The 25,517-nt window shown below is 43.9% G+C and overlaps 1 protein-coding gene across 6 annotated transcripts in view; it reads right to left on the bottom strand.

Annotated features, from left to right (window-relative positions):
* LOC142022784 (transmembrane protein 132D-like) overlaps positions 1-25,517 on the bottom strand; it is a 592,725-nt gene that overhangs the window by 450,095 nt on the left and 117,113 nt on the right. For 4 of the 6 annotated variants that reach the window (XM_075012989.1, XM_075012990.1, XM_075012992.1 and 1 more), the window contains one exon: positions 8,075-8,966. In XM_075012989.1, coding sequence (XP_074869090.1) covers positions 8,075-8,966 — 892 coding nt within the window. Of the gene's footprint in view, positions 1-8,074; positions 8,967-25,517 lie in introns of those variants that run through there. The other 2 variants (XM_075012994.1, XM_075012995.1) reach the window with 2 other exon arrangements.

Raw genomic sequence — 25,517 nt, 5'->3', positions numbered from 1 at the left:
ATGTTGCTCCCTGGTGTGGGTGCAGCTTGTGAAGACAGATGGGATTTTTTGGTTAGCATAGTTACACCACTTCCACAATGACATCCTGCTGTGCTGACAGAAGCACCCTTCTGTCGCTACAACTGTGACTACACTGGGCGACGGTGGGGGTACAGCATAGCTGTGTTACTAGAGAGCAGGTTTTTACCCGTGTCTAACCCAAATAGCTTGCTGACCAAACTTTGTAGAACACACCTGACCTGATTAACTTGCTATCTGGGCCCACCTTAAACCCCATGTCACATGGGTGCTGGGCATCATCACCCTGGTCCAACTCCCCACCCAGCACCACAGGTAGCAGCTAGGAGCAGGTCCCGTGAGGGCGGACAGGGCACAAGCTCCCCTACACTCTGATTGGGAAAATGCCAAGGCTCCTGGACAGTGCTCCCGGTAAGCTGAGTGCTTGGGACACCCAGGAGAGATTCAGGGGTCGGGCAGCATGTTTCTATTGGTGGGGCACAACTGCACATGCCTTGGTGCACATAACAAAATGTATTCCACACATGGATGGAAAAAAATTAGAGGGAACTCTGCTCCTAACTGGGTCTCAGCCCCTATTTAAGCCACAAGAAGTAAGAGGCAGTTGTCTGGACAACTGGGCTCTACTCTGCCAAAGACTGCTTCCTGGCCTGCCTTCTGGTACTGCCCCCCAACCCTGACCTCTGCAATTTGACTTTACCTATTCCTGATACCTGTCTCTATGTACTGGCCCTCCAATCAGACTTGTTCTTATTTCCAGGTGTTCCAGCCTGGCCTGGTCCCTAGTAACTGGTCCCTGACCCCTAGCTCCGGGATCACGCCATACTCACTATCTGGGCTGAGACTGGATGACTTCTCATGCTAACCCCTACACTGGTTATCTATGCCCTGGCACTTGTCACATGGGAAGCCTGTGACAAAATTAGGTCATGAAACTAAATCCCTGGGTCTAAGAGAATCATATCTACAATAGGAGGCAAAGTGGAACTAAGTAAAGAGACTAGGACTTTCCAGCTTAGAAAAGAAGAGACTAAGCAGGGGAGGGATATGATAGTGGTATATAAAAATATGAGTGGTGTGGAGAAAGTGAACAAGGAAAAATTATTTACTTGTTCCCATAACATCAGAACTAGAGGACACCAAATGAAATTAATCGGCAGCAGGTTTAAAACAAATAAAAGGAAGTTCTTCTTCACCCAGGGCACAGTCAACCTGTGGAACTCTTCGCCAGAGGAGGCTGTGAAGGCTAGGACTATAACAAGGTTTAAAAAGGAGCTAGATAAATTCACGGAGGTTAGGTCCATTACTGGCTATTAGCCAGGATAGGTAAGGAATGGTGGCCCTAGCCTCTGTTTGTCAGAAACTGGAGATGGATTGCAGGAGAGAGATCACTTGATTGTTATCTGTTTGGTTCACTCCCTCTGGACCACCTGCCATTGACCACTGTCAGCAGACAGGATTTCTGGGTTGGAAGGACCTTTGGCAGTCTGGCCACGATCTGTTGACAAAAGTTTTTTGGGAAGATATCTTTTGATAAAAACTTCTGCCATCAAATTCCTCAAGTCTAGACACAGGCTAAGAGTTCATCTAGATAATCACTCTGAATCATAGAAGACTTTCTCTCTGGATTTATATGGGTGTAACTGAGCACAGGATTTGGTAATCTATATTGTCTAAAATTGAAAAAAAATCTAATTGTCTACATTCACTCACAAGGTTTTAGTTAAATATTATCCAACAAACTGAGCATTTATTACAACCTATGCGTTCTACTGCCTCATCTGGAATTTGAACAGATATTGTCATTCCAGCTGGATTTCCCTCTTGAACCATGGAGATACACAGATCTCAGAGTTGGAAGAGACCTCAAGAGGTTATTGAGTCTAGTCCTCTGAACCCACAGCAGGACCTACCACCATACCTCACAGGTTCCACCCCGCTCCACTTCTCAAAATCTAACTTCTCCCAGAACCTTGAAAGGGCCCCTTCAAGGAACTGAGCTCACCACCCTGGGCTCATAAGGCCAATGTTCTAACGACTGAGCTATTCCCCCAACTCTTGCCATGGCATATTCCACTCTATTGAGTGCTGGCGATGGCTGCATTTTTAACTGGATGTTCCCAGTGCTGGGGGTCAGCAGCTACTACTGCTTTGCCCTGCTCCTTCCCAACTGATGGAAGTAAGGAGCAGCAGCTGCAGCCTTAACACTGCTATTTGTGTCTTTGTATTTCCAGGATGGATAGGAGCCACTTCTGAAGCCCACACACTTGTATTTCTACAAACCACTATTAGATGTCAAAATTTCAGCTATTTGAAAACAGTTCATTTGGAGGAAAAGGCTGTTATGGTTTCTTTCACACCCATGCAGGACAGTGCAGTCTGAAACCATAATAGGCTGCCAGGTTACAAATTATCAATACCCTAACTGGCAAAGCACAAGGCAGGGTCATGCAATATAATGGGGTGTTAGACTGACAGATCAGGTCCCATTTTATGATAGGAGATCTTACTTCAGTCACAGGGCAAGGTCTGAGAGAGATTTAAATTGCCTTGCAATTAATGTCTTTTAACACATAGATCTTTCACATTTAAACTACCATCAGAATGACTGCTAAGAGGGTGTCTATATATGCCTGCACTTATTGTACTACGGCCTTGTATGCAAATCTTTGAGAGCACCACAATTTTTTGAGATGGATGAGACATATTAAACCAGGCCCTCCAGCTCCCGGAGACTAAAGGAGGATTGTTCCCTTCAGAACATTTTGGTCACAGTGTCCAGTATACTTTTAAACAGCCCAAGTGACTGGGCTTCCCCCAGGATTAGAAAGCCTAACACAGATTATCAGGAAGATGTTCATAATATACACCGTAAATTTACCCTGAGTGGATCCTGAGTGTGTCTGAACACTAAGGGTAGGATTTTCAAAATCAGATAAGGGGACATCTACACAGCAGCATTATTTCACAATAATCCATTCAGGAATAGCTATTCCAAAACCGTTTATTTCAAAATAACACCGCTCCACACAAGAATGCATTTTGAAATAGTGTGTCCAGACACACAGGCTATGGCTACACTGCCCCACCCTTTCAGAAGGGGCATGCAAATGCAGTCAACCACAAATGCAAATGAGGCACAAATTTAAACATCTCATGCCTCATTTGCATAACCGCACAGGATCTCGATTCTGGAAGAGCTGATTTCGAAAGCCAAAACAGCCGTGTAGATGAGATTCATCCAAAAGTAAACCTCACTTTAGAAAGCACCCTTTTTCCTGAAAAAAATTAGGAAGAAGGGTGCTTTTGAAAGCAGGATTTCCTTTCGAATGAATGCCATCTACCTGGCTGTTTTGGCTTTTGCAATCAACTCTTCCGGAATCGAGGTCCCATGTGAGTATGAAAATGAGGCACAAGGTATTTAAATCCATGACTCATTTGCATTTCTGATCATCTGAATTTGCATTCCCCTTCCGAAAGGAAGGGGCAGTGTAGCCACACCCACAGAGCCTATTTTGCCATAGTGCCAATGGATGCCAGTATGGCTTATTTCGAAATAGCACTATTCTGTGTCTCAGCAGTGCTTGTTTTGAAATAGGAGTTATTCCTCCTGCACTGAGGCGTACAAAATTTGAAACAACACGCCCACTATTTCGAATTCATTTCAAAACAACATACACATAGTGCAGATGCTCTCAAAGTTCATTTGAAATAACTCTGCTGTGTAGGCATAATCTAAATGGCCTACAGGGCAGGCCCATTCCAGAAGGAATTGGACCGCAAAGCCACAAGCACCTTTGTAAATCTCTGCCTCGGTTCTCCCCACTCCCTCTCACTCCCAAAATCATGTTACAAAAAGTAAAATGCCTCTGCTAAATACTGCCCTGCTGCTCCAGCAGGTAGCAACAGATGGCAAAATTCAGCCCTGTGCAGAGGGTGAGCATCAAACAGTATTCTCCGCTCAACCCCTCAGGCGGACATAGGGTGAATGTTCCCAGAAACCACCAGACAAATTTCAACTTTTATCCTTTCTGAGCACTCCTCAAGTGGTTGTTTGCTGACCTATGCCACATAACACACACAAACAGCAACTTCCCAAACCCCGAGTAAGCTACCTGTATTTCACTACCTAGCAAAAGGGGAACTTCGATACTACAGTGATGACAGAGGTGTTAAAAAGTAAATTACGGCTACGGTAGCTTAATTACAGACAGACAAGAAGAGTCGTTTCACAAAAGCATTTGACCATTTTGCTGCTACAGCAGGTCCTTCCTTAAGTAGCACTCGCTGGAAAAACTAAACAGATCCATTTGTCAAAGAAAATACAGTTCCTTCAAAATGCCTCATGAAATCAATTGATTCTGGCAAAATCTGTTTTGGCAAAAAAAATTAATAATAATTCCAAAATGTCCCATTATTTTGAAATTATTTTTCTTTTTCTAATTTTTGTATTTTATATATTATAAAACAAACAAACCCTAACATTTCACCAATGTTAAGCAACTTCCCTATGCTCCTACCCTGGAATTCTGAAGATTTGCATTTCATTCCTCTGACAAGCAAAGCCAGATTTTAAATGCCTTCATGAATTATTCTCCATGGACCAGTTCTATTTTTTAATTATCACAGTTAACTAGCACATAAATGCTTTGACATCTACTTTTTAGGCACTAAATTCTTATTATAAATGCAACTAAGAAAAGTGGTTGTATTTATTCTCTGCAAAGGGCTATATTCTTTATAAATTAATAATTTTTCAAGAATAATAGTAATTTTTATGCGTGTCTGAAGTCATTTCTTCCTAAGAACTCAAATTCACAAATAACTAATGAAGAGTGGATGATGAATTACTGTCTGTGAAAAATGCAAACTCCCTGTCTGTTAACAAGATCTGTGCTACACTAGACCTTAAAGTCAATGCTAAATACACAGTTCCAGCTACAGCATTGTACAGCTGGAATCAATGTATCTACAATTGACTGAACTGGCTGTGCTCACTGAGGGAGGTCAACAGGAGAAACTTTCTCTTCAACCTGCCTTACTCCTCCCAAGAACAAGGAGTACAGGGGTTGACTTCTGACTCCTGATGGTTCAGTTTGGCATGTCCCCAGTAGGCGTACTGAAATTGAACCCCTGAAGATCGACCCTAACCAGGCTGATCTCCCACCAAGTGTTGTACCCCCAGACTTTACTTTCTGACTCCAAAAATGAATAATCTTTTCAACCGCTGCTACATACTGTAACAAGTTACTAGAAGTCGTAGTCCCACTTACCAAATACCATCAAAACAAATGAGCAGTCCAGTAGCACCTGGTTATTCACGGAATCATGGGAACATTCTCATGTTCCTCAACTAACATCATGTAGGCCATCATGTGTCAACAATGCCCAGATGCTTTGTATATTGGACAGACTTCAACTCTCTTAGACAAAGAATTAATGGGCACAAAACAGATATAAAAACACTCCTGATCCACAAACTGGTCAGCCAGGATTTTAATGGAGTGGGACATTCTGTTAATGACCTGAAAGTCTGCGTCTTCCTGAAGAGGAATCTTCACAACACTTTGGAAAGAGAGGCTGCTGAACTCTCTTTTATATTCAAATTCGACACATTAACACGTGGTTTGAACTGGGATGGAAATTTTTTAGGTCATTATAGGGGCTCTTTTGCATACTTGGCTTAATCTAATTCTTGACTCCTCCTGCCCTTCTGCCCCTCTACTCTCTGATTTGCTCACATTGATAATTTTTTTCTGATTTGTCAACCTTGATTACTTTTTTGGTTCTCTGTGCCTTAAATATTGAGTCTGTTCTGGTATGGCTATGGTCTGAAGAAGTGGGTCTGTCCCACAAAAACTCATCACCTAATAAATCATTTTGTTAGCCTTTAAAGTGCTACTGGGCTGCTTTTTTGTTTTGATAGTATATAGCCTAGCACGGCTTTCTTTCTGTTACTTACCAAATACCAGGTTTAACCAACATATACAAAACAAAAAAAAACCCAGCAGATACCACTTACCTCACCCAGTCCACGTCTTACACACTTTGAGAAGGAAAACAATTTTATTTGGTGGCAGAAAAAACAAGCCCTATCCTCGGTGTTCACCCCAGTTTTACACTGGCACTACTTCATCAACATTGGTGGAATTACATCTGCATAACTGAATGAAGAGTCAGGCCCAATATTTCCTCACTGCAGGAGATAAGGATCAATTTCAGTTTTGTGCTGATCTTATGATTCAGATTTTTGAGAAGCTGAGGTGGTTTTAGCCAGAGAATTTGGAGTTTAATACAGGTGGCAGAGAATGGAGGTTTCTTTTTATCTCAGCTCTGAGCACTAAAGCTTTGGAAAGTGTTTTTTGGAGTAGAAGGTGCTGAGTTCCGTGCTCAGCACTTCTAACATGCAGAGAAGGCTCTGACTGTGGGGTGTCTGCCTGAGAGGGGACAATAAGCTGCTTGCCATGATGGAGATATCAGCTCATTTGGCGACACGGTGCTTGAATGTTCCCTGCATCTGTGTGCTCTGGCTCATCTCGACCACATGCCCAGAGACATATCACAAAAAGCACAGTCTTAGCATTTCAGTAGCAGACGTTTAGACTATAGTCTATGGCCTGGTCTACACTAGGGATCAAAGTCAATGCCAGATGCGCAATTCTAGCCATGCCATTAGCATAAATTGATATATCAGGATCAACTTTGTTCCCTGGTGTAAATTGGGGCTCATCAGTCTTGTGCCGATTTTCCTACTTCACATGGCAGCACAAAGTACCAGGTTCGACAGCCAATCTTAGAGAGATTGATTTTGCCATGACTTCACTGATCTCCAGAAAAATCGATCTCCAGAAAAATCAATCACAGTGCATCGAGCCACGCCCCTTAAGTATAGACATACCGTATGACATTTACCTTCAACACTAAGAGAAAGACATCACTCATGGGTAGGGAATCACAGTCTGAAAATAGCCTTGTGCACCTCTCTTCCATAGCTAAAATACTGCTGCAGAGAGTGACAAGCTTGAGACCAAGGAATCCACTGGAGAGAACCTCACTCACAAATCCCGCACATTTACTGTCCACTGAAGTCTTCTGGTTAATTTCCTGATGCACTGTCAGCACTCAAAGCTTGCTATAGTATGGCCTGAAACCCTGGGCTACCAAAGACGCAACCAAGTAAAACAGAGCAATGCAGCACTGCAAGCAACACTTTTTATTCAAACTCAGGATTGTCTCATTTGGACTGAAGAAAAAAATATTTATGTTAATCATGGGATGTTTGGAATCCTTAAGAGTAAAATATTAAAATACCTAATAGGGTTTACAGACCAGGCAGGGTGGGGGCAGGTAGTCATGTTAACGAGAGGCTCTAAGGACAGATCAAGTTTTCCTAAGAGGGTGATAGGAAGACCTCAGGGATTCAAGAGCCAAAAAGCAGTGATCAACATTACCCAAAGGAATAACAGTAGTAATGAATTTATTGTTTCATATTCTCTTTTTTATATATATATTTCCTCACAGTAAAAGAGCTGACCAAGTAGTCTACATTTGGTTAATAAGTCACTTAAAGCATCACTTGATTAACTATTAAATCACACAGTCTTTATTCTCAAGCGCTGCCAAGAGCCACAGCAGACAAAGAGCCATTTGTGGCTCCCGAGCCATAGTCTGAGTATTACTGCTCTATGTGATCTGCAAAATCCAGCTCAGAGGAACACTGGCAATTTCTCCAACTGACAAGTAGCTCTCAAATGGCCCAACTGCACTTCTCAGCAGCTTTTCAAAGGCAGCTGGCCTCTCCTCCACAGAGTATTCCCCAGCCAGGTCACTCAATATTTGACTGGATAATAGAAAAGAAAAAAGGCAACATCTGCTAGATTGGTTCAAACAGGCAAGACTGTTTAAATCTCAGCTATAACACAGATATTCTGGGAAAGCTACCTTCAAGTTCAACTTACAAAAATAACTTCCAACAGAACAAAATCCAACAGCAGCAATTACAAAATCTCCTGCCATTTGATTTTCAAGTTAACAGAGGAATTTAGAAAGAACTTACCTCAGTGTGAACTGGTCCTGTGTTGAATTTTTATCAATAGACACAAGGAACGTCAAAATATCACCTTGCTTGACTGTCTTTGGTACATATTGGATGGCAATGTTGTTATCCAACCTCATTTCTCTTAAGGAAGGGCTACCACCATGTGTCTGGTAAAGGAAAACACTTCCAATTCTCTGCAGAGGAGGTACAGATTCATCAATATCATTGTGTCCCAATCTGATCCCATTATTTTTCCTTACATCCTCCTTAGTGCACTCCCCGGTCTCATCCCCCGGCTGGATGGTGTAGTAAAGCTCCACAGGACTCCCTTCAGACTGATCCATCACTTTCTTACGGCCAGCCACCACTGTTGGGGGGTTAAACCAGCTTGACAGGAGTTCCAGCTCCGCCACGCACAATCCCAGGTCCCCCTTCAGTCTGCAGCTGCCTCGGACTTCCCTTGTCTCACGGAAAGCAAACACCCGCAGGCAAGGCAGCCTCTCCGTTGTGCTGTAGTCATCCCAGTCCCGGCCCACGATGTAGAACAGGACCTGAACTTTGGGCTTGCTGAGGTAAATTTTGTCCCTCATGATGTAGGCTTTAAGTCTCCAGTTAAAAGTAAACTTGTTGGAGGATCCAAATGGATTTGAAGACAACATTAGGTCCTGTGGCACTATTTGTTCAATGGAAAAGGGTCCATAGCTGGCATTTAATACAGGTGGCTTCTTGGATTTATAGATCAGGAAGGACTCCACACGGGATTGCAAACTAGAGTTCCTCATGATATCCTGGTTGGCTTCCTTAAGAAAGAAGGAAACGTCTGCGTTGTGGATATGATAGCTCACAGGGAGATAAGTTGGCAGCAAAGAAAATCTCTGTATACTCTCCAGGATGCCTCGACTCTCTGTCACTGTTGAAAGGAAAGGAGAGTTTAGAGGTTCCAAATGTCAGAGAAAATTTGGAAACATTCAGCATCAGGATGCACCTTATCCTGTCTCATCATCATCAGAAGCACAACACGACTCATGTTGGAAGCTGAAGTATTTGGAAAGGCAGAAAGCAAGTAAGTGGCCTGCTTCCATGCTTGTTTCAGAATTCTTGAGCAGCAAAATTATATCAGGCACATAGCAATATCTTACAATTATTCCCCAAATCCTTGTTGGATAAAGAGATAACAGGAGTAGTACAAGAGTGATTCTTAGATGGTGTGGCCAGTAGTAGACCCTGTTATGCAAGGTTTGGTACATACATGGGTAGGAGACAATGTCGCCAAGAGATTAGAGTCTAAATCAGTGATGGGCAACCTGGGGCCCATCAGGGTAATCTGATTGTCAGCCATGAGGCATTTTGCTGATGTTAACCTTTCACAGGCAGGGCCTCTTGCAGCTCCACAGTGGCTTCAGTTCACCATTCACAGCTGGGAGGTGTCACAAGCCCCTTCTCCTGAAGGCACCACCTCCACAGCTCCCATTGGCCAGGAATAGTGTACGGCAGCCACCGGGAGCCATGGCGTGCTACACCTACAGAGAGTCAATGTCAGTAAAATGTCTTACAGCATGCAAACAAGTTATACTGATGGGGTACATGCAAACAAGTTACACTGATGGGTCACATGTGGCCTATGGGCTGCAGGTTGCCCACCACTGGTCTAAACAGTCAAGATAAGCAAAGGGGAAAAAAACAGAGAGGAAGTGACTTTCCAAAGGTCAAACAGCAAACTAGGGGCACAGCCAGGAATAGACCACAGCTCTGGAGACCCATTCCAGCCTCCTGTCCACTGGATCACACAGTCTCTCCTACTCATTATGTACCTGTACTTATTTTTAAACACTAGGGTGATATGAGTGGCACCTCTGGGGTCAAGCCCTTTATGGCTGCCAGATGAGATTTTTCCCTCTAGTGCCCATCATGGCAGAACCTAAGGATGGGAATTCCCTAAGTGTCTGTGCTGGATTAACTTGCTCATCTAGAAGCCAGGGTAAGTATGACAAATATTCTCTCTACCAAGTGCCTTATGACTATCTTTCCGTTGGGCATCAGTAAGCCAAGGTCCTAGTATTCTTCACAGCAACAGAAACTGTAGCCTTTGCGAAGCTGGTGGTGAAGAGGTGACTGTTGTTCTGTGGCCTATAAGGGTGTGTTTATGTATCATTTGGAGCAAGACTCACAACCTACAAGTAGCCTACAAATAGCTACAAATAGCTCCCTAGGCAGCATTTTCAAGTTACAGCTCAGGCTGGAGAGCTCATGCTCTGGAGCCTCATGAGGGGACTGGGCTTCAGAGCCCAAAATCCAGCCAGAGCCACAATTCCAAAGCACTGTCTAAAGAGCTATTTGCAAAGCACTAGCATGAGTCCTACTAGCCCATGTCTGTGGACCCATGCTGGGAGGCTCACTCTAGAATGCTGTGTAAACACACCCTCAGATGCATTCCCTATCCAGGTGCTAATGCACATCTGTCCATATCACAGCACCACCAATGGCATTCTCAATAGCAGTCCTACCAGAGAGTCTGAGAAATCAATGGAGACTCAAATATCTTCTCACTCCTAAAGATACCAAGCCCTTACCATGATCTGGGCCAACGGGGGTCAATGCTACAAAGGGAGGCAGACAAACATAACCCCTGGCATGTGGCCACATGCTGGAGGGGTGAGAGGGAGTCCCTGAAATACCTGGGGATAGGTAGGTTACAACCAGGGAATGGAGAAGTACAAGGACTCCTGGTGTGACCAATGTGCTCAGCCGACAGCAACAAAATGCTTAACCCGATAGTGAAATTAGCCCTCATCATGCCCCTGTGAAGTGGGGAAGTGCAATTATACTTGATTTACAGATAGGGAGCAGAGAGATTAAATGCCATAGCCAAGGTCACATAGGCAGTCTGTGGCAAAGCAGGGTACCAAAGCTGGATCTTCAGAGTCTGAACTAGCGCCGAAACTACCCAGCCAATCCTTCCTCCTCTATGGGATCAAAGTGCTGAACGAATGGCAGCTGTGATAATGGCTAACGTGGTCACCATTGCACCTAGAGCAGCGGTCCCCAGCTTGAGGTCTGCAGACTCTGGGGGTCTGCAAAGGTATTGCCGAGGGTCTCCACAAAAAATAAAAGATACATGAAAATGATCAGAGAGAGTAAGTTTCAAATGAATTGCAAAGTTACCATCTATTATTTTTAAATTAAATATTTTCCAATAATGTTATTAATTGCTGTCCAAAAATCCATGTTGTGGTTTCTTCTTTCATTTAATCAAGTGTACACAGCAGCTAGAATTGGCTTTGATGGGGGTCTGTGAAGTGACTGGGGGGTCTGCACTAGTGAAAACCACAGACCTAGATGATCCAAAAAGTGTGAATACCCAAGAACATGCTGGCAGGAGAAGGAAAACAACCCATGTTCACAGGAACTTGAAAAACTTAATTGGCAAAATCCCACCTTGTGCACCATGGGAATAAAAGTCTTTTCAGTAATGGTGCAGTTACATTCTTGTGTACTTTCCTGCCAGAAGAGTTTATGACATCCCTTTGGACCGTGTTCAAGTTTGCTTCAAAGGCCTGCATAATTAAACACTAAAAGGTTGAGAAAAGATCAGCACACCGATACAACCCCTGTAAACAACACTGTGGCTAAGAGCCACCAGACAGCCCCTGCAGATCATAGGCCTACTTCTGTGAAAGAACCTGGAATGTTAAGGCTGGGCCACATAACATTTAAGCTGTGCATTGACAGAAATACCTAGAACTCCGCTAGGATAGGGACCCTGGCTTCCAAGTTCTACAGCCATAGTCCCATAAAATGTAGTTATGCTACTGTACACTGTTGTGTTATGCACTGTTAGTATAGAATAACACAAACAAGGACACAGAAGCACGTCTGCCCCCAGTTCTTGCGGTGTCATAGATTAAGAAGCCAGAAGAGGCCACTGCAATGATCTAGTCTGACCTTCTGTACTCTGTCGGCTGGTTATAGGACTTCCCTGAATTAATTCCTGTTTGAACTAAAGCATATCTTTTAGAAAGGGAAATCCATTCTTGCTTTAAAAATTGCCAGTGATGGGAATATACTATGACCCATGGCACGTTATTCCAGTGATTAATTACCCTGACTGTTCAGAATGTATGCCTTGTTTCTAGTCTGATTTTATCTCGTTTCAATTTCCATGTCTAGAATCAACTTCCATGAATAACCTTGATCCATGACTCTGCAGTCAGCCAGATGCCTGTCAATGCTGTAACTACTGAACTAGGTGCAGAAGCATTTAAAGGGGCTCCCAATGACCTGTGGTGAGCACAAGTCCTTTGTAGAAAGCCTGTATACCACTATGTATTTCACTCTGCTAGCATTCAAAATTCTTATGTCAGGTACCACCCCAAAGTCATGAATATTTTTAAAAATAAATAAAGCTTTTTCTTTGCCATCAGGCTTTAATACTTCATACTTTTAAGCTTTTCTTTACAACCATGAGGGCTTGAAACCTTCCTCTTTTTTTTTTTCCAAGAGGAAGCTGAGGTTCTCATGTAATCACATGACTCCAGGTGCTGTGGATTTAAGAGAAAAAATACAAAATTACACAAGGCTGGTGATAAAATTACAAGAGCTAAAGTTAGAAGCATTGCTCTCTGGGCCTCATTCTCTTCTTACACTACTGTTAATCTAGAGTAACATTCCTAACGTCAATAGACCTGATTCTGATCTGCCTCACGCTGATCCAACTCCACTGACATTAAAGGGGCTAGTGACTTACCCTGGTGCAAGAGGCTCTATCCTCCAACCAAATGAAGTTCCTTCCAACCACTGTCAAACCACTCTGTGAGAGAAAAATAATTCATGCTATGTACACAAAACAGAATCACCAAACACACGTGATCTTTAACCTCAGAGCAAAATTCACCCTGTTCAGAGGACCAACACCATGTCAAAGCACTACCTATTCCCCACTTAATCTCTCTTTTCAGGAACTATGTGGTTCTTAATTTGCAGCAAGTGGTTAGTAAGCAACTCTGCCGTGAAGCCACTGAGAGCTCCATGCCAGTCCCAAGCCTGAATGAAGGAGGAGGGTTGGTCAGATGTGTGTCGATACGCTGTCAAACAACAATATGAATGAAATCCGATGCCAGTACAACTAAACGTTAAAAGATGCCAGCTCAGACATTGCCCAAATAAACAAGGTCTGCGATACCAATTGAGTACTCGGGGTTAGGTCGATAAGCTGACTACCAAAAGAAAATTACACCTAACACATATGCTATCCATTGGAACATGGAACGTCCGAATACTGTGGGCAACGGGAAAATTCGAGCTGCTTCGGAAGGAAATGGAGAGATACCGATGTGATATATTTGGACTGGCAGAGATGTGTTGGACAGGATCAGGAGAGATATGCGGTTGTGAAGTCATTTGGTCAGGAAATGAAATGAAGCATGAAGCCGGAGTTGGATTCCTTCTTAGCAAAACAGCTAGAAGAGCATTATTAGGATACAGACCGGTGAAGGCAAGAATGATGGTCACGATTCCAAGCAAAACCGTTCAACATCTCAGTCATTCACGTGTATGCACCCACAGCTGGACAGTATGGAGGAAGAGATTGAGATATTCTATAAAGACTTGACAAAAACAGTGGAGGAGATACTGAAGAAAGATGTGTTGATCATTGGAGGAGGTTGGAATGCAAAGGTTGGAACATATAATGAAGGTTGGGAGAGAGTCATGGGAAGGTCCGAATATGGAGAAAGAAACGAATGAGGTGAGAAACTGTTAGAGTTTGCTACACAGCATGAGATCGTGATTTGCAACATGAGATTCCAACAAAAGGACTGTAGGAAATGGACATGGAGATTGAATGAAGGGAAATCCAAGAACATGATAGATCTGATTTTGATAAGAAGAAGACGGATAACATCAGTACAGCAGCACCAAACTTTCCAAGGAGTGGATATAGACTCTGACCACAGTTTAACGATCACAAACATCAATATAAAACTCAAAAGAAAATGTGAGACGCAGTTTAAGAAAAGAAGAGATGTGGCAAGGCTATTTGAGGAAGAAACAGGGAATGCATACAGAACAGCACTCGAAGAGAAGATTAAGAATAGTGCCACAGAGAAAGACCTAGATAAGAGAGTCGCAGGGATAGCCATCGCTATGGAAGAGGCAATTGAGCAGACTATTCCAGAAGAAGAAAAGATCAATAAGAAGTGGATTACCCAGAAGACAATGAAGTTGGCTCAAGAGAAAAGAGCACTGAAGATCAGAAGAGATGTTTCTGAGATGGCAGAACAGCAATATAGGATGAAATGCAATGAGCTAAGGAAAGCAGCCAGAAAGGATAAGGAGAAATGGTTAGAGGAGCAATGTGAAGATATTGAGAGGTATTATGGCAAATGTAAGACCAGGGAGGTGTATAAGAGAATTAGGAATATTAATAGGAAATTGCAACCGAAGCAGATGGTGATCAAAGATGAGAACGAAGAAGTGCTCATGAACAGGGAGAAGATTGTGCAGCGATGGACGAGATATTGCACTGATCTATACAAAGCACAGTTGGACCCGAGTGTCTCAGAGCAACTGATTGAAGACCTGAAAGAAATATCTCCCCCGAGCATCGAGAGCAAGACCGATACTTCGAAGGAGGAAGTAGAAAAAGCACTGAAATGACTAAAGAAGAACAAGAGCCGTAGAAATAATAAGATCACGGGAAAGATGATCAAATATGGTGGAGAAAGCATGATCCAGGAAATACACTGACTATGTAATATAGCATGGAAAGAAGGGAAGGCAACTAAGGAATGGACAAGATCTGTGCTAGTGACAATACACAAGAAAGGAAGTACATTGGAGTGCAAGAATTACGGAACGATTGCCCTAACAAGTCATCTAGGTAAGGTGCTGATCATGATACTGAGAGATTAAGATCGCAGAAAGAAGAACATATAGCACACGAGCAAGCAGGATTCAGAAAAGATAGAAGTACCATACAGCAGATATTGGCACTAAGACTGAAGCAGAGAAAGCTCAACAAAAGAACAAAAACGTATACAGTTGTTTCATCGATTTTCAAAAGACATTTGACAGTATAGATCAGAAAGTAACTTGGGCAGTGTTGGAGTCATACAGAGCGGACAGCAGACTGGTACAGTTGTTGAAAGATATCAATGACAATGTGGAGGCAGCGGTGAGAACATGCAGGGAGTTGGGAAGTTGGTTTAAAACAAGTAGAGGTATGAGACAAGGAGATCCAATATCGCCAAGTATCTTCATCGCACATCTGGAGAGAGCGATGGACAAGATCAAGGAAGAGGCAGAAGGGATATCTGTGCACGGGAAAAGAATTAACAACTTGAGGTTTGCGAATGATATAGTTATCACTGAGGAAGATGAGGAGAAGCTAGCGAAAACAGTGTGGGTGTTAAACGAAGAAGGGAAGCGGTACGGACTGATTATGAACATTGATAAAATGAAAACAATGGTATTTGGAAATAAGGAAATAGGAAGGAAGATCAGTGTGGATGGTACAGAACTAGAAAATGTAGAGAAGTTCACATATCTGGGGAACAACACAACGTATGATCTAGACTGTAAGAAGGAAATAGCAACTAGAATAGTGACAGCAAGAGCAAGTTTGAAGGTGATGGATAAGGTTGGAAAAGCAAAGCGATTAGCTTAAGAATGAAGCTGGGCATCTTGAAAACGTGTGTATTCAGCAGCATGTTGTACGGATGTGAGACATGGGTGATAACAAAAGATTCAAAAAGAAGAATATTGGCATTCGAAAGTTGTTACAGAAAGATTCTGAGAATAGGATGGATGCAGAAGGTCACCAACGAGGAATTATATAGGAAGATACAGCCGAAAGAGAACCTGCTGCAGAGGGTTATAAAACGGAAGCTACAACTATTTGGACATATTTGCAGAATGAAAGACGAACGAAAAATCAAGACCCTAGTATTCAGCATAATGGATGGTTCGAATAGGAGAGGCAGACCCCACAGAGAGTGGATAGATGATGTAGTAGATTGGTGCAGAGCTAGTCTATGGAAACTAAGCCACTCGGCACTGGATAGGGAAAGATGGAAGGAAATAGTGAGAGACGCATCAGACACCAATGGGTGCTGAGCTCATTGTTATTGATGATGATGTTAGTAAGTGCTGGTGTGGATTTCTACATAGAGGTGAATTTCACTCTTGCAGCTATACTCAAATGAGGGAGGGCATGTGTCTGGTAAGGACCTGCAGGCCTCAGTCCTGTGCCAGGTATTATTCCATTTTTTTTATTAAAGACTTGAAAAATGGAGCAAAGAGTGTGCTTACAAAATATGCATATGACACCAAGTTGAGAGGGCTTTCAAACACTTTAGAAGATAGGAACTGGAATTCAAGATGACCTTGGAAGATGGGAGAACTGTACTGAATTTAATTTTGTTGAATTCAGACAAGTGTAAGTATTTCACTTATGAAGGAAAAAAATCAAACGCTTGACTTCAAAATGTGGAATAACTGGTTAGATCAGTAAGTCAACAAAGTGATGAAGTTGTGACAAGATTAACGTACGTCTAGAGCATATTAATAGGAATACTGTATGTTCAACACAGGTGATAATTATACTGTTCTATTGGGCACTGGAGAGGCCTCAGAGGAAGTACTATGTCCACTTCTGGGAACTGCACTTTACTAAAACCCTGGCCAAATCAGAGTCCAGAGGAGAGCAACAAAAATGATGAATAGTTTAGAAAACCTGATTTAGAAGCAGTGCTTTTTTTGTGCCGCTGCTACTGAGTACTGGCACCTTGGCAGCCCCAGTGGTGGGATTGACTGGAAGGGGAGGGTAGCTTACTGAATACTGGCTCCTATTTTTATTTTATTTTTCAAAAAAAAAAAAAGCACTGCTTAGAAGGAAAGGTTAAAAACAAGTGATGTTTAGTCTGAGAATGAAGACTGAAGGGTTGGTGGGAGGGAACCTCCGAACAGTGCTTAAATGGGTTAAGGGTGGTTACTAAGAAGACTGTAGTGGATTGTTCTCCGTACCCACTGAAGTTAAGACAAGAAGTGGCTTAATTTGAAGCAAGGATGATTGAGGAAAACTTTCCAACTACCAGGGTAGCTAAACTCCAGAATAAGTTGTGGAATCCTGAAGTTTTTCAGAACAGGTTAGACAAACACTTTTTCAGGTTAAACTTTTTGAGACCCTCACAGCGCGGTCCCTTTCAGGTGGCCACGCTTAATTAGCATTAGGAAAAACAAACAAACAGATACACATACATGTCCAAATCATTGTAATTTAGTTATTGCTAGCTGAGAAGTGTGCTGTAAAAAGTGATATTAACAAACATACAGATACCATTTTTTTACAGCAGACTTACACGGGCCTGGCAAGCCTGAGGACAAATCAAGCTCTGGATGCAGGGCAGAAGTGGGAGAACAGAGGGCAGCTGGAGCCTAAAGCCCCAAGGCCAGAGTCTGAGACCTCTGGCTAGTACATGAAGACTGAGCCTGAAGCCATGTGGACAGACCATGCCATCCCACCACCCCAGGGAAGGTGAAGAACTCATTGGCTGCCTGCTCCTCCAGCGTTGTGCCCCTGCTGTCTCCAAAGGAGGGAGGGAGACAGGGCCCAATTCCTGCTGGTGGCCCCAGCAACCAACACCAATGCAGCACATCCAGGAGCAACAGGAGAGTGAGGAGGGGCCACTACTTTGCTCTCGCCACACACATTACAGCACAGAAGGCTGTGGCCACAAGAAAGGTTACTGCTGGCTGCATTGGCAACATGCTGCCTCAGTGCAGGAAACTGGATTTGATGACTTCTTGAGGTTTCTTTCAACCCTATATGGTTAGGATTTGATGACTGGACCTAATGTAGTGTCAGATGGCAGAACAAGTAGCAACGGTCTGAAGTTGAAGAGGGAGAGGTGTAGGTGGGATATTGGGAAAAACTACTTCACCAGGAGGGTGGTAAAGGACTGGAATGCATTGCCTAGAGAGGTGATGGATTCTCCAGCCCTAGAGGTTTTTAAGTCCCGGCTTGACAAAGTCTGGCTGGGATGACTAGTGGGGGTTGGTCCTGCATGAAGCAGGGGGCTGGACTAGATGACCTCCTGAGGTCCCTTCAGCCCTATGATTCTATAAACACATTCACTGAAATCCCTTTATACCTCTGGCAATGAAAAGGGACCTTGCAGCAAATGTAAGTAGAATTTATGCTCATTTTATAGCCCATTTTACATTGCCAGAGCAGTACATGAAGGCTTTATTGTAAACAACACTCAAAATCTACAGTATTTACTTGCCATTGCTTAACCTTACACAAGAACAACATGAATGCTACCAAACACATGTACGCTGTGTGCCACGGGGCACTAAAAGAACATTTTCAATGACACTGAGCTTCCCCTGCTGCCAGATATCTATCTTAACTGTGCTGTCGAGCAATTACCTGAGGCAGGCTATCATATTAAGGAGAAAGCTCTCCATCCTTTCTAGGAACTGTCAGTTCTGAGGAGCGAAGACACACACTGTTGAACAATAATACAAGTCACAAATATCGGCCAACTGTTCCTGTTTGAACATCTGACCTTCGGACTCAAGGACGCACACCCTAATTGGGCAATAAATTGCATATTCTTCTGAGGCCACCTCAGATCCTCATACTTATTCACAAGAGCAACAAGAGGTCACCAGGAATGTCACTGAAAGAGAACCAATTGCCAAAGCTTTATTCCACAAATGCTTTATTACTCTTCACATGCCTTGCCATCTGACCTAAATATTTATTGTCTGGACAAGTATTGAGTTGACCTGAGCTGATGTTAGTTATTCTGAGCCATCAAAATACCAATTATGTTTGGCAATTCACCACAGAAGGCTAAAACAGGCTCATTATCCTTGAGCCCCCAGGGAAGGAGTTATTAGCTCCTAAAAGAAAAGATTCCACATCAAAAATGCCCAATTGCTGTGAATCCGGAAAACGCCTCAACATGAAAAATAAACAGGACACAAATGTAGGGAGTATCTTTTTGCATTTTATTAAGAGAGATATCTATATGGCAGTGAAATTATGGTTATGGCTGAGGAGTATCTCCATTCTAGATTCCACATAACCCACCTTTGCCTGGGTGCCCTCTGTGCAATGGCTCTTAGCAACAGGGTGAGTGGGTGTGATGCTTTGTGGATCCACCAGCTACTCATCTGATGGTGGGCTTCAGGAAGATCACAATGGGCCAGGAAACCTACTGCAGCCATGACTGTCTGATGTCATATCAAATATCAGGAGAGAATCAAAGATTCTTGTGACTAAGGCACTGGACTCGGACTCAGGAGATCGAAGGGTTCGTTTTCCTGGTGCCTCAGCAAGCTACTTAATATCTCTGTGCCACAGCTCCCAATCTAGAAGATGGGATAATACTTCCTTTCTCCCCACCCTTGCCTGTTCACATTTCAGGCACTTCAGAACGGGGTTGTCTTTTACTACGTGTTTGTACTGCACCCAGCACAATGGAGCCTCAATCTCAGTGGAAGCCTCTAGGGCCTACTGTAATATACACAGTGATTAACAAGAGAATCCTGCACATGCATATGAAGTAATCTAGTACCTGATTTTCTAGCAACAGTGCAACTTTCTAGATGGGCACATTATGGGACACTGCACAGTAAAAATTTAATTCCACTTTACCCTCACTAGTTTATGAGAAAGAGTATTTTCTGCATACGTCGAAAGGTAATAAACAAAATACCAGTTAGTTAATCCTGCAACATCCCAAGCAGTCAACTTGCTCTCTATTCTATTAATGAGGAATTTGAGGCAGAGAAGTTAAGAGATTTGAATATAGTCCCAGAGACAATCACCATCAGAGCTGGCATTAGAATTCAACAGTCCCTAGCCCAATACTAAAATTGAATGCACATGTTACTGGCTCAGTGTGAGGAAGGAAATAACACCGCGCGCTCGCTCGCTCTCTCTCTCACATAGCCTCAAGAGAATTTTGCACACAGTATAGTACAGGTCAGGAAACTGTGGTGATGAGCATCTAAATAAAAACAATATTCACATTTACTGACTGGACAGTGATGGACAGCTGCAATAGTTAGATCCAGGGTCTGAATGCTCGAGTACAGAACTGTTTCGCTGCTGAGCTTGGACTCAGGCCTGTCTTGGATGTTCACACCCAACCAAAAGTGAATTGTTCAAACAGGTTCTAGAGATCCCACCACAGCTTTTTTGCAATCCCAGTGCCATGCGCAGGGCTGGTGTCTGTCCTAATGATCCTGGTTGCCATTTCTACAGTTTCTTCCCAGCAGGGAAGTGAAGGCTGTTGACGAAGTTGGTGACAGAGAAAGTGCTAATCGGCAGAAATAATCAGCCTGGGAGACATGGGCTACTCTCCCCAGAGTTTTAAAGCAGGTTTTTTTACTGACTAAAAGAAATTGTGTAGAGAAGATGTTGGTGTTTTTCATATTAATCCAGTGTTATAATTAACAAAAATGCATGCCTGATGTATAACAGAGCCTGCTTCGGCCCTGCTCTGACTGTCTCCTGATGCTCTCGTGCATTCAATGGCAGAATGGTGCATTCTCGTGCGTTCCTTTGTCACAAAATAGGCCAGCAGCCTGGCTTCTCGTTACATCATTAATGGCTTCTGTTCAGTTTAATGGTATTTTACGATTACTGCTCAGCTGCTGCGATCATGCACTGATCAGACACTGCCCACACCCTGCCTCTGCCTAGCTAGACAAGAGAATCCCTGCTTCAAGGTGCTGGTTCACTCTCCGCTCAGCATCAGCCAATGTTGTACTGTGGTCAGCAAGGATTGAAGTACATCTCTCACAGCACTGGCTGTGAGTGAGGAAGGGAAGACGAGGGCCTTCAACAGCCCCTCTCAGCACGGTGGGGGAGCAGGAGCGCACAGCCTTCCAGAGTCTTCACTAGGAAAAAGGGTTTGCTGTGAACTCAAATGGGCATACAGGAGCTGAAATCAGAGGGAGGCCAAGGACAGTTTGTAGCTTCTATAGGTGGAGGTAACCACAGGGTCCCCAACAGTCCTTCGACTGAGCAGCTAATTTATGCAAAAACTCCAGAAGCGAAGAGCATGCCCTAGGGAGAAGGGAGCCTGTAGGGTGGGGAGAAGCACTGGGAGACAAGAGGGGGTGAATGATCAGCTGGGAGCTGTGCAGTAGTGGAGCAGAGAGTTGTATGGGCCTGTAGTGCCCAGGCTCCACTCAGGTCAGGTCCTGCCTATCAGCCCTGTACTCCTCTTCTAGAGCATCCCTGGCTTCACCTGCTGGCCTTCATATACCTCTCCTGGTGCATCCCACAGCTCTGCGTGCTGGCCCTGTGCCCCTCTCCCAGAGCATCCCTGGGTCCACCTGCCACCCCTGCACCCTCTCCTGGAGCATCCTCTGACCCCTCCTGCCAGCCCTCCCCCACCCTAACCTGACCTTCTTCTTGTGCCCTGTGCCCCTGCACTCCCTTGCAGGCTGCTGATCCCTGCTCCTTCTCAGCAGGCAACTCAGAGTCGACTCCTTCTGGGTCTTGGGTGTGTGCTGGGGTGGGGGTGGGGGAGTTCTCTCTGTCCCTAGCCCTGGGGAAGCCTGTCCCAAAGTTTGAGCTCCTCATCCCCAGCCCAGCACCATCCCAGAGCTCTCATCCTCCCAACTCCAACATTTTCCCCTAGCCCCAAGCTCCTCCCACACCCCAAACCCTATACCCCAACACTCTGCCCTAGCCCTGAGACTCTCCCACACCCTAAGCCCTGCACCTCAACCCTCTAACCAACCCCCAAGCCCCTCCTAGGCCCCAAACCCCTCATTCGCAGCCGCACCCCACAGCCACAACCTTCACCCCACTCCTTACAGGGCAGGTGTGCTGGTAGGACATGCCAAACGGAAGAGGAAACAGGGCAGGGAACAGGGAATTGTAGGATGGGAGAGCAGGGGTAATGTTTACATCTCTAGAATCCCTCTCCCATCCCCCACATCCAAGAATGGAATTAAAGCCCTACTTTTAAAGCACTCGCCGCACCTGCCAAGCCAAACCTGCTGGTTTAGAAGTAGAAGCAAGTTTTGCCTGACAAGCTATGAAACTTAATTGTGCACAACCCAATCCTGTAAAGAGCAGCGGTGCTGAAGCCCTGGGAGCTCTGCGATCCCTCGGCAAGCAGAGCTCCCACTGGTGACATCTGGGTTGGAACAGAAAGTGGTGGGGGGGAACCTTTACTACGGAGATGAAGAGATACTCAAGTCTTTTATAGAGAGTAAATTTCATTTTCCCTTCACGTGGCAGAAAAGACACTCTCCAGCTGTCTTCATGTCTTTCGATCTTCATCTGCCTCTCTCCACCGAGTGAGCAAACGAAGCTATTACAGACCCTTTTCCAGGTAATCTCCAATATGATCTCGTACAACTTTAACCGGCTTTGCAGCCGAACCAGTTCCTATACCTGAAAGCTAAGGGGAAGGTTCTATTGCTGTCCTACCCTTATGGTTAATCTGTTTTGCAGCTCTACTCCTTGAACCCCCAAGCCACGAACAAAGTTCCAATTTTTTTCATCCATGTGCTGACTTTTTCAACCCCTGTGCAGAATAAATGTTATGTGCACTGAGATGTGTGAATGTGCACCACCAAAGGATTTAAAAAAGACTGGTATTTTATAGCTTAGAAAAGAAGAGACTAAGGGGGAATATGATAGATGTCTATAACATTATGACTGGTGTGGGAAAAGCAAATAGGAAAAAGTTATTTACTTGTTCCCATGACAAAAGAACTACGGGTCATCAAATGAAATTAATGGATAACAGGTTTAAAACTAACAAAAGGAAGTTTTTCTTCACACAGCGCATAGCTGGCCTATGGAACTCCTTGTCAGAAGAGGTTGTGAAGACCAAGGCTTCAACAGGGCTCAAAAAAGAGCTAGATAAATTCACGGGGGTTAGGTCCATCAGTGGATACTAGCCAGGATAGGTAGGAATGGTGTCCGTAGCCTCTGTTTGTCAGACATTGCAAATGGATGCCAAGAGAAGGATCACTTTGATGATCCTCTGTTCTGTTCACTCTCTGTGGGACATCTGGCATTGGCATCTGTTGGCAGACAGGACACTAGCCTAGATGGACCTTTGGTCTGACCCAGTCTGGCCATTGCTCTGCTCTTGCCAACAGAAACACAAACCTAACTCTGGACATTCTGCTAATCACCTGGGCGGCATTTGAATCTCTCCTGAGTGGCTGCACAAGCGCACAGCTGGGAGGGAACACTGCCCGTGAGACCATCCCGCTCCTGTTCTGTTTATACGCCACACACTCATTGGGTACGCCTCCTAGCAGCCTGACGAAGAATCATTAAACACAGCCAAGCACTGAGGATGCACCTGGGAGGGAGCACACAAGTGAACATGTTCAGTTTTTCTTCCTCTCCCATTCTGATTACAACTCTCCTCCCCCGCCCCCAGGCAGACAGAACATGGAACTTCATTAAGTTATTTTATATTCGAACTAGCAGTGTCTTACCTCATAATTTTTTAAAATTGTTTAGTTTAATGTTTAATTAGCTGAGGGATTAAAAATCACTCTCCCCTCCCCTTCCATAGGACAATGCCTTTCCAGAGCCTGCAAATCAGCCACTAGTTTAGCTAGAAGAGCAACAGCAATGAAAAACAGGAAGGGGACAGACAGTATTAAAAACACCCCAGAAGCAACAACTGCGGGCTTCAAGGCTACTGGGCAGCAGCAGGCTGGTCCACTCGCTGCAGTGCTTTCTCCCTACCAGCGAACCGGAGGCTGTACTGAATACAAATCAACCTACACTGGAAGCCAACAGCCGCTTTGCAAGCAACCAAAGGCCAAACATTCGAACTTTCCTACACTTGGTCGGAGGCCGAAGAATCAGAATCGGCGCAAAACAACAACTATCTCTGATACCTGAGCTCTGCACGCCATCTGTATTTGACCATGAAAATGTAATAAGGATGCTAAAGTGTGGCACATTAAAACAAATAGAACCTGAATTGCAACCTTGATTGTCCTCATACATGTGGCATGTTCCTACAAAGGAGCCAGATGTAAAAAACCAGGGTTCTGTGTGTTAAAATGAAGGTCACCAAAAACTAAGGCCCAGAATAAAATGGGATTTTTAAAAGTTCAGAGAGGTAGCCCTAAGCACCATGCCAGACAGACCAGACAACTTCTCAAGTGCAGGAGAATGCAAGGGGCTGCATTCCAGACTGCTCTGAAAACGGTCTTTGCTCATTTTATTTGTTTTGTTGTGAACCTCTGCTGTTAGGAAGCAATCCGTAGGAGTGAAACCACCTGAACAATCTACATCAGTGTTTCTTAAACTCGTCGAGACCATGGAACATCAAACAATAATATTTCTTATGTAAAACACCTGTGATAATTTTGTTCTTCAAAAAAAAAAATTTGTTGTCAGACCAAAATAACCCCGAACAGCAACATATACATATGCACATGGTATGGTTCCCCAGCAGTAGTATTTTGACTCAATTCTGGCATTTTTAAAAAGAAATGTAACTTACTCTCTTTACTCATGGCGGCGGAAATAATAAATTCAATAAATTACCACACCCCGCACACGCGTGTTGGCTGACATCAAGCAGCTGACCGACAGTGTAGCTGCCATGCTGGCATAGAGCATGCACTGTGCATCGTTGCCAGCTGCTACACAGCCGTATAGGTAGGAGAACAAGATTAGGGGAGGGGGAGACTAGCACAATGTAGTCAACCTTGCTGTTCTGCCAGACTACTACGATTCTCCTGAGAGGCAGGAATAAAATAAGGTTTCAGTATTTCCCATTACTGTTATCATCGTAAAATGGTTATTTATCGTACAACTTTGAATTATTTTTCAAAATGCTCACACCACACCTGCAAGTCATTCACGGAACAGAGTGTTCCACGGAACATAGCTAAAGAGACACTGATCTACATGACCATCACAGAGCTGAACTCGACGCTCCTCCTTGTTTAGTGCTGAATCAATTCAGTGGTCTTCAGTAGGCAATGCTTTTTTGTGCCGATACTTGCCAGTACTGAGTACTGGCACCTCGGCAGCCCCAGCCGTGGGATGGCTGGGGGAGAGGAGAGTAGCTGGCTGAGTACCGGCTCGTCTTATTTTTACCAAAAAATAAAAACCAAAACAAAAAAAAAAAAAAACACTTTCAATACATATCCCTATTAACTGAGCACTTGCAGGCAGCTGTGCTGAAGTCAAACAGACAGTGATGGAAGCAAATATTGTCTTTGATTTGAGCTGCATGAGTTCAGATTTCACATCTGAAAAAAAAATCCTACGTTTTAGTGTGTCTAGTTTAAAACAGTTTCACCTGATTCCTTGTATTACAACCATGTGAAACTATGTATTTTCAATGCAAAGCCGGAGTGTCACCCCTGCTACCAACCTGCTATTGAAGTATTTATTTAGGAAGCTGTCGTAAGCAGGACTATTAGTGACTTTAAAAAG

This window comes from Carettochelys insculpta, chromosome 18, assembly GCF_033958435.1.
Source record: "Carettochelys insculpta isolate YL-2023 chromosome 18, ASM3395843v1, whole genome shotgun sequence".
Lineage (NCBI taxonomy): Eukaryota > Metazoa > Chordata > Testudines > Carettochelyidae > Carettochelys > Carettochelys insculpta.
The sequence above is the reverse complement of the archived record's forward strand: the minus strand, read 5'-3'. Positions and strand labels throughout refer to the sequence as shown.